Below are 16530 nucleotides of genomic sequence, written 5' to 3'. Positions count from 1 at the left end.
AGGTGCGAGCGAGCACTTCTTAGCGACCATGTAAATCTCGGCTGGAGGACTTCGACATGTTTGATGTTTTTTAAAGTCTGATCATCTTTTATACTTCTTGCGAACGCCTCATTATAAAGTTCATTTAGTCGCACGTTTATTATCTTTGCTAGAAAAATATGCTAATTTGGCCGGCGCCTCATTGCTGTCATGTTTTATAGCTCGGTCATATAGAAATGAACAGAGTCAGCAGTTGTTTCATTAGGGTAGGATTGATTGCTTTTTCTTTTTCTTTTCTTTTTTTTTTTGGCAGGAAACTCTGTCTCATCTTGAAAACAGGACTCTGCTTGAAAAGGATACTAAAAATGCAACAAAGCGCCAGAGAGAAGGAGAAGGGCAGGAATAAAACTTTGCAACACAGTCTTTTATTTTCCCCTCTCTGCACAGTTTAGTGTTTCAGTTACACCCTTTAGGCAGTAAAAACTGTCATCTAATCATATCCTCACACAGTCTTAAATGCCATATACGCCCATACCAGCCTGGAAAGGGGACCTTTCTCTGGATTAAAACGGATATGAGGTTATTTTTGTGAGATCCATGATTGCACGAGGCACTCCCATCTAGACTTAGCGTGATGACTGAAGAGGTGAGCTAATATAGCATAGTGGTGATGCAAAAGAGTTGTGCAAGTTCATCTGCTTTTGGATCCTGCCCTTTGAAAAAAAAAGGAGAAAAAAAATCCTGAAATGTTTAGTGTTTTGTTTTTTTTAAGTCTGTTGATCCTTCTGCAATGTGCAACTGTTGGTGCATGCTTAATTTTTGCACACTGCAGTTCGAGTGAGTGACACTCGCTGAATGATTTGTAAGCTTTCTCTTCGTGGGTGAAAATGCTCGGCACCAGATGGGCAGCGACATGTTTTTACGCAGTGTAAACAAAGCATCTTCTTTGGATTATGGAATCACAAATATTAAGATACAACATCACATCTATTATAACTGTTCCAGATTCCTGTTGGACAGTTTTCTGTGCTCCAGTTTCAATCTGTAAGAGACACACACACAGACGCGAATGGAGACATTGGGGAGGGTTGAACTGATTAATGGAAGAACATGACTTGGGTACGCTTCAGAGACAATCAAATGAGCCCTAAATCTCCTGAAGTGAGATAGATAGAAGCACTGGTAGCACATTGTGTGATCTGACATGTCCTCCACATACTTTAACTAGTATTATTAAAGAACTTGACAGTGCGGGTTTGGCCTGGCAGGGCATGTTGGACACACTGCAGCAGATCAGATAGAAGACAGGGGAAATGCTTTAGCACCTCTGAAACAGTGAGGGGGGTGCAGTGGTGGTGGTGAAAAAAACGTGATAAGGAGATGGGAATTACTGCTGAATTAAGCACCACTTTGATTGGGAACTGATTGACCGATGGTTGGCAAAACATGAAAGGATGACCTTGAATTCTCCAGCGCGAGTATGGATTGGCACACAGCATCTCTTCATCTCTCTCCCGCCTCCCCTGCTTTCCTCTCTCCACTCTCATGTCTGTCAAATACACACACACACACACACACACGAACTACCACAAGTATAAGCCTACTCTGATAGAAGCGCATACATGTGTACACTACTGCTCCCTCTCGGCTTTTTCACACTCTCTTTAGTGAGAGTGGGGAGGGGGGGTTAAAAAAAATGAACACACAGTCACGTACGACATGCCAGAGTTGAGAGAGCAACTTCAAAGTAAGGCAGATGCAGGGACAGCACCCTGTGAATAAATTTTCTGGCCACCAGTTGATCTGCCCCCGGGCTAAGATTGTGGCTGTTCGCATCTCTCCTGACCCCTCATCAGCTCTCAGTTAAAACCGATCCCACTCCAACGAGGCAGTCGTACGGAGAAACAGGGCTCCGTAGGTTAAAGTCAGAGAGATTAAATCTGCTTTCAGGTGCTGAGGGTGTGAAGAAATTAATTTTTATCAAAGCTGGATTGTTAGAATTTCGCAAAAAGGAAAAGAAAAAAAGAAAGATAGTGGTGTACAAATCAGCATGAAGGCCTTGGCACTATCACAAAACATATTAAAGATACCTGAAGTTTATCATCTTGCAAATATACTCGATGCTGTCCACAGACTGACCGAATTTGCTTTATTATCACGCTTGCTTCAACTATTGTGTGTGTGTGTGTGTGTGTAAGGTTGTCATTATTTAAGAGATACTCCTGTTGGGCAACTGCTTATGCATGTCATTATTATTTTTCTGTGTTGACTTGTTTTAATATTTGATTTCTTTATTAATCATTCATAAGGCTATGGGGCACGGGTGCTGAATTATTGTAATTACACCTGCTGGGACATGCATAGTCTATTGCATCTTTGACATGTAATATCTTTAAGGGGGAGAAATCTGTATTTTTCCTCTACTTAAGGTTTTTGTTTTTTTGAAACGGGGTATAGAAATATGCACACCAGAAACAAAGGGTGTGACTAAAAGGCTGCGAAACAGACTTCGGATAAACAAAATCAGCAACTAACCGGAGCACAATTTGGAAAATTTACTCGTACTTTTTTTCTGCATACTGTAGCCTCCTACATTTTCCACCCCTTAAAAAAGCAAGGCTCTGTAGCCCTGAGGGCAAATACTCACCTGTGTGTGTGTGTGTGTGTGTGTGTGTGTGTGCAAGTGCACTAGGTGCAGTATGCAACTACAGTATATGTTGCTTTTAACCGAATACAAACACACACACACACACACACACACACACTGACAAGCACATACACAAACACTCAGTAGGAATCTGGGGATCTAATGAGGCCCGTGGAGACAACACTGCTGAATTGTCAGTCAGCCCTCAGCTTGCTGACACACAGTCAACAACATCAGTGACTGCTTTTCACAAGCAAGCGAAGAATGTCGAATTGCATCAGAAGTCAGGAAAAGTCTGAGGTCCGCTGGACTTGGAATAAGAAATGCCAAGATAACGTGAGGCATAAAGAAAGAAAAAGCTCCTGAAGAATGAAATCACTTTCCTAAGTTTATTGCACCTCTGGATAACTTTAGCAACTCTCCATACTTTGTGAGAAAAACAAAACAAACTCAGCTCATTTCATTTGTCGCGGATTTAAAATTCATCCCCGTGTTTAAGATTTATGAGGAGGTTACTTCATACGAATCTTTAAAAAAAAAAATGTAACCACTTCCCTTGTTCTTCCAAAGCTTGCAAAACCAGGCTCCAGTCCTGTTCCTCAAATCAACAATGGGGCAATGTGCTTGAGAGAGAGAGAGAGAGAGAGAGAGAGAGAGAGAGAGAAGTGAGCCAGGCATGTCACAGGAGGCCTGGATGTTCAGAGCCTTGTTGCCTCACTGTCATGCCTGGTAGCTGTGCCGTAATAGGCCGTGCTTTATCCCGGGTGTTATTGCGCTTTATTGTTTCAGGGCAGCGCAGACGTGCAATTTAAATAGAAGCGTGTAATTACGAGTTTGTCACTAAAAGCTGGCCTGTTATTTCCTCCCTCCCTGATGGAGGCGGCGTGGTCTCTGCTGCTTACCTGAACAATACTGGGAATATCATCTGGTCGCGTCACACGATAGACTGCTGCTGGTGTTTACTTAAACTATTAAGATTAGGTTGACGCGCTTTTTGTGATTTATTCGCATGTTTAAAACAAAGCCAGTCCACCTCGTAATTTGTCAACAACAACAACAACAATAATAATAATAATGATAATAATAATAATAATAACAATAACAATAATAATAATAATAAAATATTAGGGTTGTGATGTATTTGTGGTCATGCAGCCCTCCAGTTAAAATGCTCCCCCCCCATCACTTCATGGTCTGTATGGAGACTGCGCATTGGTGGCTTTAGGGTTAAGAATAGCTGATGTAGCCTACACGGCGGTGAATGAAGTGTCGGTTTTCAGCGCAAACTCCTCCTCTACGGACGGGCTTGCGCTTTTCTTCCACTTGAACAACCAAGTAATTTTCAGAGCGCATTCCCCGGCAGCAATGTGGAGGGAAAGGGCGAGCACGTCCAGCTGAACCTTATATTTTTTTTTATACTTTTGCACGTCTTTTTTTTTATTTCTCTTTTTCTAGTTATGAACTTTGTTTACGTTGGGGGCCCACATAACAAATTGTCGGTTCTCGGGGAAAGCAGGCGAGTCCGAAGTGGAGAAAACTGCAGCCCGTGTCGTTGTTGTTTTTTTCCCCTTTTCTTTCCTCATTTTTTTCTTCTTTTTTTTAAACTTGAGCAGTTGGTCTCTTACGCATGGATATTAGGAGATGAAATCGGACGTGTTGCTCGTTCTTGAATAACCTCGCTGTCGCGCGTGCTGTAGTTTATGTGGTCTCCGGACTCCTGTAGGAGGAAAGAAAGTCCCATTCCTCAGCGGCACAAAAAGTAGAGACACACAGGGACCGTAAGTTGTCCACAACCTGCGAAGGAGACGAAACTTTGCCAAGTTTGCGGCGCATCCGGCCACCGACGCCAAGCTTTCATCGATATTTTCTGTCGCCGTTGCAAACTTTTAATTGTGGATTATTAACTCAAGGCTCGACATGGAGCACGGGATCAAGTTCAGAGGATGAAAAAGGAGTTTTGAAATATGAACATTTTCTTGTAGTTTACTGCTGCAGTGGTTCGCTTGGACTACGCTGATCAGATAAAGAAAGAAAAAAAGAAGAAAAGGTCAATTGTTACGTTTGTTTTTCGTCCTCCTTGATACTCTTCACTCATCTGCGAAAATGCCACAGTTAAACGGAGGTGGTGGGGACGATTTGGGGGCCAACGATGAAATGATATCGTTTAAAGACGAAGGGGAGCAGGAGGAAAAGATCTCCGAAAATGTGTCAGCGGAAAGGGATTTGGATGATGTGAAATCCTCCTTAGTGAACGAGTCGGAAAACAACAGCAGCTCATCAGACTCGGAGGTAAGTGCAGAGCACATTTTAAGTGCTCTCCGCGGGGCTCAGCATTAAAAGAAATGGGATTTAATAGCGCTGAAAGTTTCACTAGTTTCCCCCCTCCTCCTCCGTGTGTGTCTAATGTCCGTTGTAGCAAGCAGAGAGGCGCCCCCAAACCAGACCCGACTCAGAAAGTTATGAGAAAACAAGAGACTACTTCAGCGAAGGTAATGATAACAGTAATAATAATAATAATGATGATGATAATAATAATAATAAGAAGGAACTCTGGGTCTTTTGCATAGTGCAACTGGTAATTGTTGTGTCTTGCTTAACCATTTTCTTTATCCCTGCAGCACTGAGAAGACAGCAAGATGGTGGCTTTTTTAAGAGCCCACACTATCCTGGCTACCCGTTTCTCATGATCCCAGACCTCACCAATCCATACCTTTCTAATGGTTCGCTGTCTCCCAGTGCAAGAACAGTAAGTGTCCCTGCGGATGTGTTTCCCTCCCCTTGCTCTTATTTCTTTGTTCCCTCTCACTCTGCAAAAAACTTTGGCCGTGCGTAAAAGTTCCTTGTGCACAACTCAGACCGCCATATTCCCTCCGAGTGGCCTCTCAAGGAGTACTAACTACTTCTTTGTTCTTTTTGGGGATATAAAATTCTCCCTGCCACCCACCCCTCGCAAAGGCTCGCATATGACAACTTCTTATTCAGATGGAAACCTCAGACACGTTGCTCAGTCTTTTTTAAAATAAGGAGCAACTTTGACAGTCCCTTCGAAAAACTGTGCTGCAGTCTTCACACTGGGTCTTCATTATATACTTAATAGTGGCCTCGCCTTACTAAAGCTGATGTTATCTAAAGTGCTGTTATTCCAGGGACTTGTATTTTGCAGTGCAGAGGCTGCTGTTCCTTCTAAAATGCCATTTTAGAATCGCAAGATATTCTCATGTTGTTTTTACTTGCACCACATTTCTTTCTAATGTTGTTAGCTTCAGTGGCATTTCTTTTGATAGGCGGGCTAACTTCTCAAGTGTTGGCCTGCATATTAAAAGCTACTCTGCAAAAAGGGGGGAAAAGGCTGTTGGTCAGGTCATATCCTACAGTAACAACAATGTAATACCTCACTCTGACACACACGGGAGGCATTTCACTGCACTGTGTCCCCCGACAGACGCTGTCCAGAGACTTTAAATGTCCAGATAAGGTTGACAGTCTTAAGCAAGTGTGGCTGATGCAGAGTTTGGAGTGTGTCATTTAACTTGTTGCATTGAGGCATTCCCAGCTTGTGAACTTGTAAACACTTTATAGTGTTTAATACTGATTATTGGTTTGGTTGCTGCTTTTTTTGTTGTTGTTGCAATTTTTCTTTTTCGCAGTGCTTGGCTTCAAACATGACATTTTCACACAGCAGTGGGTAGCCAGTTAGTAATGATGTCGACTCTTAAGGTCAAACAGCCACACATTTTAGGTAGTTTAATATTTGGAATTGGGAGACTGTTAAATGCAATGTAATTGGTGCTGCACAAACTTCCTTGAAATAATCTCTGCTTGTGAGCTCTGTTTTTCTTGAGATTGTCCATCCCCCAAGCCATGTCACCCCCCACCCCAAAAAAAGGAAAAAAAAACAAAAAAACAAGTACTTTCGTTAAGGCCTGGCAGGCATCTGACTGAAAAGGCCCACCCCCCTCCTCTCCCCCTTTATCCTTTTCACTGTTCCTTGCCCACTCCCCTTGCCTCCCTGTACCTTCCATTCAATTAGAAAGGCGTTAGTTGACCATTGTTATTCTGAGCAGTCTTGATGGCTTCATTGGAGGTCTCCATTGGGGCTCATTAACTAAATGGCTACTCTCCTCACTCCATGTGATGCACGCTACCTTGTAGTTTGTCTATGTTGTTGGTTTTGGCCACCAGACTTTCCGAGGAGTGATGTCACAACCCAAGAGATAAACGTACTCGAATAGAAGTGCATTAGAATACTTTTATTCCCCCCAAAGGAAACTGTGGTAGATGCATTTGGTGTAATTAAGAAACAAACCCAACAGCTTCAACTCTGTTATCTCGTCCCTTGCTTTGTTTTGTCATGCGTGTCTGGTATGAATGCCTCTCTCTTCCTGGTGTTTTCTCTAGGAAAACAAGAGCTGAAAATTAATACAGCTTATTGCTTGTGGCAAAGTAACAAATAATTACAGGGGATTTTAAATTCTGAGGTATAATCCTCTATATTTGAAGAAAAAAAAAGAATGGGGTCAATAGGACAAAGTGGGCTGACTGTGTCAATCATCACTGTGGCAGAAAACAAGCAGGCAGACAATAGCTGGCATACTTAGCGGTCGTCTTAAGGTCTCCATATTGTACTGGGCTTTGGGCTGGCTTCGTGGCTTAAATGTCGTGAATGTGATTGGGGAAAGGCTCAACATTTTTCTTTTTTTTTCACCTCTCATTGTGAGAGTCCGGTTTATTTACACCTGTGGATCAAGTTTAGTGCAGATAGGTTTACAGAATAATATTTATCAGTAGCCTGCATACACACATACACACACACGATGAGCTCTGCAGTAAAGTTTATCACGAATCATCATTCTGTGGAATATGCAGATAGGCTAGTGAGATTAAATTTGCCCTACAGGGTAAATGAATTTGTTTTGTCACCTCTCCCGTCTTGACATAAAAACCATCCTGGTGCCCGCAAATACTTTTATGATGTTGTGCAGCTTGGAACGCCCTGCTGCTGGAGCTGCCACATTTGTTTTATAAGCGCCCAGCAGTACGCGGTTGTACTTGTGCTGCATGAGACGCATTAAAGTTGCGTCTCTCACACAGATCGTGTGATTAGTGCCAGGCAACAAAATCCACCGTTTCCATTTCCTGGTGCAGACTAGGCAGCTTGATACCTTTGAGCGTAATGTAAATGTTTTTTTGGAGGTTTGTATGTATGCGAGACATTCATTTTCACATTTGCATGCATCTATTTATAACTCCTACTGCTCTCCCAACTAGCTGCTTTTGTGTAGTAATGCTGCATGTGCATTCAGTGCATATAATAGACGTGAGGTGTTGCTCAAGAGTTGTCATGCAGTAATTTTACTCTGCAGTCTTGAAGGTTTTGAGCCCCTAACTTAAAAAAAATAAAAAAATTTGGGATGTGGCAACCCTATCATGAGCAATGAGAGACAGGCCTACATGGGATCAGCACAGAGTTCCCCTGAGGGCCAAGCATAACTGATTTAAAGCCTGCTCTGAGCTGACATTCCGCTGTAATCCACTGAGAGCTGAGGAGGAGGTTTTATGTTTGCAGAGATGTTCCACCAGACCTCTGCCTGCTGTGGGGCGCAGGACCGGAGCATTTTTTGAAATTTTTGTTTTGTTTTTTTCCCTCTTTACCAAAGTTAGCAGCACAAATCCAACTAAATGTTTGCCAATTCACTGATTTGCATTGTGATCGAAGAGTGTCAGATTTAACTTGGCGAAACACGCACTCCGCTCCACGCCACCGCCCCTTGTTGCCTTCATCAGCACTTTTAGATAACTCGGCCACTACATCACCATCGTCCTCGCCGACGAGCGAAATGCCTCTTGTGTGTGAGAGGTGGCGAGAGAGTGTGAGCGAGGTTAGCCGCTCAAACATATCTTCATCAAATACACGGTGGGACACTCGAACTCCCGAGCATGATTGTTGAATAGAAAATGGTTTGAGATCGAGATATGAATGGAGAGCTTGTATAAGTCTGGACATGTCAGTGGCTATGATTGCATGCCGCTCTGGCTCTCACCACCACCGCCACCCCCCCTCAATTCTTTCTGGTGCTTTTGGTGCTTAAAATGTGCAGACAAAGAAAAGTCAACACAGACATTGTCCCGCTGAATAAAAGGGCCTCTCCCTGCATAAGCAAAGCCTGTTTGTGTGGAGATGTCTTTTCATCAGGTGGCTCACTTGGCATTTCACTCACCTTGCTGCATGTGTGTGTGTGTGTGTGTGTGTGTGTGTGTGTGAATGAGCAACCATGCAACCATGCGTGCTGCACGTTTGTCTGTGCAGAGCCTGTGAGCGTCAGGAGGGGTGGGGGAGTGGGGGCGTTCAGGTGAGGCTGTGTGGATATTTTGCAACAGAGGGAACAGTGTACGGGGCGCTCACATTCTCACAACGCTCAGTGTTGTATTCCTGAATGTCGGCGTGCAAATATTTTTATACCCAAGCGCTGTGTCAACACAGCTAACATTTTTGACTAGGTTTATAGTTTTTAAAGGATTTTTTTTCCCTTCAAAGGCAAACACATCTACATCAATTTGGTGGCACTATCCAATTAGAAGGAGATCTTGATCGCCCGCAGAAATGCCATCACTGGCTGGGAGCTCTCGCCTGGAGTCATTTTGATAATGAACCCTCTGCTCGGACTTAAAGGAATTAAAAAACAATCGTGATTTAGTTGCAGAAGAAGGGGAGAGATGTTTACATTCTCAGTTTCCACATAATGTGTGAATTGGTACATATTTCACGGCTGTATATCTCAGCAGTTAGCTTTTATATTGCACAGGGGTAATCAAGGTCAGTTCTAATTAGTGCAACACAAACCAGTGCAGCTAATAATATGTTGCAAATGTTCCAATTTACACAGCAACTAACCAACAAATCAGTAGATGTTATAACTTTATATCATCTCCAGCAGCGTCACATGCAAACCTTTTTTGGGGGGGGGAGTGCATGCATCTGGCTTTTGATTTTCAGCCCACGGATGCTTTCTTCCTACCATCCCTCACACAGAACTGTGTGAAATGGTGTCAGTCCTGGTCTCTATCCTTCTCTCTCTAATCTCTGTGGAAAGCATGAGCTGGCGTCAATTCCTCCCGCTACCCCATAGCCTGCTGGTTCACTACCTAACCCACCCACTCGCCCGCCTGACATTAGAAATTCTGTTTATAGCGTTCTCTGGCTTCTCGAGCGCGGGGCCCATCAGGAGCATCTCAGCACCCTTTGAGGAAAGGATAACCAACATCTCCCCTCTCCAGCCGCAGACTCCCCATGTTCAGTGACATCAATGAATCCCTTTGATGTGCCAAGATGAATATGTGTGCGAGTGTTTTTTTTTTTTAAATCAATTTATGTGTTTTTCTCGTTTGCTGCGTTTGGCCAGAACTGCTGCTCGGTTTGGTACACTGCTTTTTCTCCTTTAAAAAAAACAAACAAAAAATGGGAGAACTTGTGTTTAAGTCGAGATACATTTGGCCAAACAGGTGAACATGTCTAGTGCTTCGGAGCGCACGCCGATGTCTCCGCTGTTCTAGTCTCGGAACACAAAACTCTTGTTGTAGAGTTAAATATAGGCGATAGGTGTTCCTGTGAACAAATAGAGAGTCATGTCTACACATGTCCTTACTCTGCATTCAAACAATTGCAATGCTTAGTGGATAATCTCTGCATCATGAATCTATTGTGAGGCTCAAATATAGTTTAGTTAGAAGCAATGGAAAACCAAAGCTTGCTTTCTTTGTCACTCATTTTTTTGGTCAAACTGTTACATATTAAAAAAAGCTGTTCTTAGAGCAAATTTAAGCTTGCATGAATCGTGTGCGTGTGTCTGTCCTCATACGAACGGAGAAGGAGTTTTATTCTTAATACAGTTTGTCAGAGTTGGAGTTGGAGCAACTCTGTCGGATACCATTTTTAAATGACTAAATTACCTGTGCTAGACAAATGTCGGATGATATATCGTTCGGGCCTTAATTATGCCTGCAGCTAACCATAATTATTATGTTTATGATGCAGCCAGTTGAATGAAGGTGGATTAACTGTGTAATCGCTTGTGTAATACGACAAAGAAAGGAGATGAACTTGTGATTTTTTTGTCTGGATTTGTTAAATTAGTCTTATCGGTTAACTAGTCTTTTCACCTCCAGTACACTGCTTCTCATTGAAAACTGCAGATAAAATCATAATGATAATGATCCCTACCACAGCAGTCTAACTGGTCGATTAGGGTAGAGTGACTGTTTCCTTATATAAGTGTTGGTGTGCCCATGCATACCCATAACCACTACTGTTTAGGTTGCATAAAGAAATGTTTTCCCTCTATAATTGTACCTTAAACTCCTCGCTAGTAAAATGTGATTGTACAGCAGGAAGACAAAAAAACCGCTCTAAACAGGGTTTCATCAGTCTGGTATTCCAAGCAGCTGTTTTCAGTTTAAGCACTGCAGGCAGCAGCAGAGGGAGAGAGAGCAGGCATGAGGAGAGATTGTTGATGAGATGTGGTGGTAGAAGCATAAACTGGGGCAGATACGGGTGCTGCTATTCCTTTGCCTGTTATCCTGTGGTGGGCTGCCTTCCAGACCTTGAGGCACTCACTTATCTGAGGGATTCTGTCTCCCACAGAGCACAGCTTCTTCTTCGTAGACCACAATGCTTTACCATTACCTTACAGTCACAACCCAGTCAACAACAGCAGGAGGATATCAGATCATGTGCATGTAGCATCAGTACTACTGAGATTTACACCAGGCCTCGCTTCGGTTCATATGCAGGGCACGGAAGTGCTCTGTGCGCGCACGGCCCAATAAAGGCATGCGTATGCGTTGTACCAGTGAGGCTGTAGTGTCATACTAAATTAAGAAGTGGATGGACATCCTTCCAGAATGAGGTTAGTTGACTGCAAGCAGAGCAGCTGTTCTTCTGGTTGAGGTTATAAATCAGCTATGCCGCTTCCCACCGAGTTAAATGGTGGAGCAGGTTTGGGAGTGCTGTTGGAGCTCGTAGCCCACTGACAGATACATGTCACACATCCGCACGTTGCACCCGTACACAACCCGTGACCCGTTCTGCACTGACATTTTAAGAGTTGGTTTAACCCGTGCAGATTTTCACTTTACCCGTTAAGCAAATGCATCTCTCACTTTGTCACGCATTTTAAGTTGCCGCATGATGATTTCTTGCACGTCGTTGTATTGAAATAGACCAAAACTTGCACGCGCTTGACTATAGAGTCATCGCTGTAACCGATAAGACTGACGCGCCATCTGCAAACTGAATTTAGCTCTGGTAGCGCATAACTAATGGATCGTATATGTAACTGTATAAATAAAGACGGAGAGCTAATGTCACGTGTTTAATACATTTATTTAGACACACACGCATATTACCCTGGGGTAAATGTATGTCACAGAAGCATTATCTCACTCTGTTTAAGCCGTTATCGGTGTGTCCGTGTAATCTTTAGTGGTTTATCATTAAAAATTGATGCAACAGTATTTGTCAAAGAAGTTATGCATTGCCACTTTATTTGGTCAACTTTAGTGTGTGTTTTTTAAGTGAAGTTCACAAAATGTTCATGAGGGCAGGCCAGATCTTAGATATCTAAAAAACAACAACCAGGAAACACCATAAAGAAATGCATTTAATGTGAATTTGTTTGTTAAATATCACACATTGACAATTTTCCCATGAGATCAGGCTGCCTGTCCTGATATTGGTATTAACTTAACCTTTGGGTGCCCCTCTCTTTCCCCGTTAGCCTCATAAACCAATTGTACTTGTTAAGAAGTCACAATGTTCTGCGGAGCAGCAAATTAGATTAAAGCCGAGCAAAGGCACAAGTCATCGAAAATGTGTAGCCTCCTTATCTCGACCCAGACTTGTGGATCCTGTTAGAATAAACAGCAGGAGCAGCAGAAGCGTCTGATGGCCTGAGCTGTTCGCATCGCCCTCAGCCACAGGATATCCCTCTTCCCTGACCTTATCTGCTCAATTTAAAATTATGAGGTAATGTTCTTGATTAGTTATGAGTAAGGGATGTGATTGAGGGCCTTGTGCTCAGCAGACATAAGACACTCTTTACAGATAGCGGGATTCCCCTAGCGCCTGCCCTCAGATAATCAGCATGATTAGGTTGCTTTGTGTTGAGAGTTTATCATTTGATATACTCAGGTTGGGTGCTTCTTTAAAGAAGAAAGTGTTGGCATGAGGTTGATCTTGTATCAGATGATAATCATGGATGTGGGGTAGGGTCAGGATCTCCATCGGAACAATTCCCTACATATTTGACTGACTTATTTGCTTCAAATGTAGAGTAGCTACATTAGAAAAAAAAAAGATCTAATCAAGCCTATATGACATGGAATAGGCCAAGGAGCCCTTTTGTTTGATTTGTACATGGGTTAGAAGGGCTGGCTATTGGAAATCCCTGAAGCAGGCTTTAGGGGCAGGTCTGATTCTCGTGTGAAATGGGAAGGCTCTATAGCTCTCGGCTGACTTGACTGGGGCTGTATGGGTGTGTTGGCAGGGGGAGCGCCGGTCATGAATAGGGTCTTTGACTACCTCAGACTTGCCCTGAAAGGCAGGACAAAGACCCTAGGGCAACGGCTTAGAGCCTCACAGCTGAGCTACAGAATGCTTGGCCCAGTCTTCCTCCCTCCTTGCCTGATTTAAATACTACAGTGGCTTTCAGCATTCTGGCGACGGAGCGCTCGCATTCACCGCAGCACATTTACCATCAACTTTTCCCTCTGTTTTTGTTTACAGTAAACCAATGCCAGAGTTGTTTACGTAATCCATTGTACAGAAATCCATCAGAGGTGCGGGTGAATATGCATCAGTGACTCTCTTTAAAACTGCCTGAAGACGGACTCATGCTGTTCATATTAAGCAGAATTTATTTTGCTGCAGACTAACTGTTGGCATATGTGTGTACCACTGCTAATCACAGCTCCACTCAGAGTTGTTAATTATGGCGCATTTTTGCCTATCCTCATGCAAGATGGAGATATTGGCAAGTAAACGGGATAAAACTCGCTGCGCACCTCGATTATTTTTGACAGATCTGTGTGACTCTTCAGCTTTCGAAATTTGCAGGGGGAGAATAAATAGCCATAAATCTTTTCTGCGGAGTTAATGGGGTTATTTGAGTCCTGTCCAGACACTCTCTCCCCACAGAGTGTCTAGTTTCAGATGTCACTCAGAGCTTTGTTTGCCCCCCTGGGTGAAGGGTTAGAGGTCAAGGTTCAGGGCCAGTTGGCTGAGTGGCCACGAAAGCTCAGGCTTCCCCTCGGCATATCCGATCCCCTCCTCTACATCAGCCCAGCAGCCACAATGAAGGGATCAGTTTGCAGCATTTGTCTTTCCTTTTCATTACCCGAATGATTTTCGACTCATGTCAGAAGTGTAATTAAAAGAGTGCCATTCACGCTTTGTGCAGTGAGTGGAAAACCACTCACTGCAAAGTTATTGTGCTTGTTTTGAAGTTTCACTGCTTTTGCTGTTTTGTCCATCATTACCCCCAAACCTCCCACCAATCTTTTAACTGGGATTATTTGCATAATTTGAACATTTCTGTCAAGACCTTCTTAACCTTTCTCAATTAAGAATCGCACCTCAGCAAAATCTCACCCGGCCTCACATAATAATAATAATGATTTAAAAAAAAAAACACTTCTCAGTTTCTTTGTTCAAAACACCTCAAAACTTTCAGCCCCCACCCACAATCTCAACTTTTCTCCCTGCCCCACCACCGCCACCACCCAAACATGTCCTCCAGCCAGGTTTATTATGCCGTTTCACGCAGACCAAAATTGCAGCTGCATGGAGAACAATCTGGAGCACATTAGCTCAGGCGCTGTGATTTATAAATTGTTTCTCAGGCCATAAATCCCTGCTGTAATTGTGCACAAGCACCCCCCTCCTCTCTCTCTCTCTCTCTCTCTCCAGTCACCCCCTCCTATTCTCTCCCTCTCTCTCTCACTCTCTGAGCAGCTTACAGTCCTTGGGTTAACATTTAATTGTTTGCAGAAGTGTGCAGCCTGGATTGAGTGGAAGCTTGTTGCATTGTGGCACAGTATCGCAGAAACAGTTCTCCACGAAAGATAAACTTTCCTACTTTTTTAAAGGCTGTTTGTAAAACCCCCTTTTTTTTCCTGTCGCGTGGTGTGAGTTAAACGTTCAGAATGGGATGTGAGCGTTTTTGTCTTCAGCTCCCTGTTACTGTGGTTCATGCTCTGCATTCCTGAATACTATGTAATTGTAAGGGGGCCTCTCCTCAACCCTGTCCCAGGGAATCTGATATTTACAGCAGCCCCTGATCATAATCACCTTGCCCCTCTCATTAGATTGCATTGAAAGTGAAAGATAGCAGCAGCTGTATTGTTTTAAGTAGCATGTCCAGCCTCGAGGTCTCAGTGGTCTGGTTAATGTCATGAAGATTTCTTTCTATAAAAAGTTGTGACAGCCTGTATAAATTAATTTTAGTTGCTCAAAACTGGACATGTTTTCCCAAAATATGTAAAAAGTGATTTAGTCAATATTAAAATAAACAGATATTCTCAGGCAATTGATGGTACTCTGCTTATGTTCCTGCTTCATTGTTTTGCTTTCAAGAGACCTGCTGAACCTTGAAGAGGTAAAGGACCTAATGACCCATCCTCATCCCGCCTTGTGATTCCTCTATAGGCTTTTCTTCACACCGTGAACGTGTAGGTTTTGTCTGACGGGTTTCAGGCTTTTCAGAGTTTCAGAGATGTAAGAAGAGCCCTGCACGGGGACAAATTTATAGACAAGCCTATTGCTAAATCGTGATTTAGCACTCAATATCAGCACGATGAAAATGAAGCCTGCAGATTGCAAGGAAATGACTTTTACAAATGTTTCAGGTATTAAAAAAACCAAAAAAAAAACCCCGCTGGCAGTCTTCCAGACCTCCCTGCAGTCTGCTGACAGTACGCATAACTAATCCCGGGGAATGTCATGGCAATTTTGTGCTGTGTCACACATTGTGGAGGTTTGAGATTGCTTTTACTGTTCGATTCAAAAGCTACATTGTAGCACATGTAGCAAATTTATTTACTTTTTGCCAAATGATTTTTGAATATAGTTTGCATGACTGCTAGAGCTTAAAAACAGTGACATATAAATGGAAATGAATTGATTCCATGTCAAAGAGACTGATTCCACATCTTTGCCACCTTAAATTATAAGGCCTCAGTCCCTCTCTGGGTCCCCTGTGTTTGAGAACTGACTGTGGCTGAAACGTACCTGTGGCATTTGAACGTGTGTGTGTGTGTGTGTGTGTGTGTGTGTGTGAGTAGGAGAGAGCTGGAGGAGAGTGGAGGGAGTGGTGTTTGCAGTGGGGTGATAGGGATGTCAGGTAGTAAAACTGAGATGAGGCAGGGCCCAGAAGTCTGCGGGGTCTGGAGATTTGCGCTTTAGCACTCAAGAGAGCAAACACAGGAGGCATCTGCAGGCAGCTGTGTGTGTGTGTGTGTGTGTGTGTGTGTGTGTGTGTGTGTGTGTGTGAGGGGGGGGTTGAGGGCTGCTGCTGCTCAGGACAGGGGGTTGGGGGAGTGGAGCTGGGTGGTGGTGAAGAGACAGAGGGGAGGGGGGTAGGACTTGCAGAGTGAACACAATCAGCCCTCTGTTTTCATAAGACTTGTGGTATGTGAGAGCAGAAACAAATGTGTTTAATTTAGGCTCTTTTTTTCCTCCTTCTCTCTCTCTCGCTCTCTCTCGCTCGCCTTCTCCACTACACCCACTTATGCCCACCTCAGTTTTTCAAAACTGACTCCCCCCCTTCACGACGCTTTGCTGCCTCTCCTCTAGCCTTGTCAGCTACTCTTGGGAAGTTAAAAAAAAAGAGAGGAAAACAATTGTGCTCTGT

General features: G+C 43.4%; 1 protein-coding gene across 3 annotated transcripts in view; it reads left to right on the top strand.

Moving 5' to 3' along the window:
* Positions 1-3870: 3870 nt before the first annotated feature.
* tcf7l1b (transcription factor 7 like 1b) overlaps positions 3871-16530 on the top strand; it is a 30737-nt gene continuing 18077 nt past the window's right edge. Inside the window, exons 1-3 of one of the 3 annotated variants that reach the window (XM_025897062.1) lie at positions 3871-4915; positions 5043-5115; positions 5245-5372. In XM_025897062.1, the coding sequence (XP_025752847.1) occupies positions 4730-4915; positions 5043-5115; positions 5245-5372 (387 nt within the window). In that variant the 5' untranslated portion in view covers positions 3871-4729. The remainder of the gene's footprint in view (positions 4916-5042; positions 5116-5244; positions 5373-16530) is intronic. The other 2 variants (XM_003445636.5, XM_019366032.2) reach the window with 2 other exon arrangements.

Source organism: Oreochromis niloticus, linkage group LG12 (genome assembly GCF_001858045.2).
Source record: "Oreochromis niloticus isolate F11D_XX linkage group LG12, O_niloticus_UMD_NMBU, whole genome shotgun sequence".
In the NCBI taxonomy this organism is placed as follows: domain Eukaryota; kingdom Metazoa; phylum Chordata; class Actinopteri; order Cichliformes; family Cichlidae; genus Oreochromis; species Oreochromis niloticus.
Note: the sequence above shows the minus strand (reverse complement) of the source record. Positions and strands in the feature narration are given on the sequence as shown.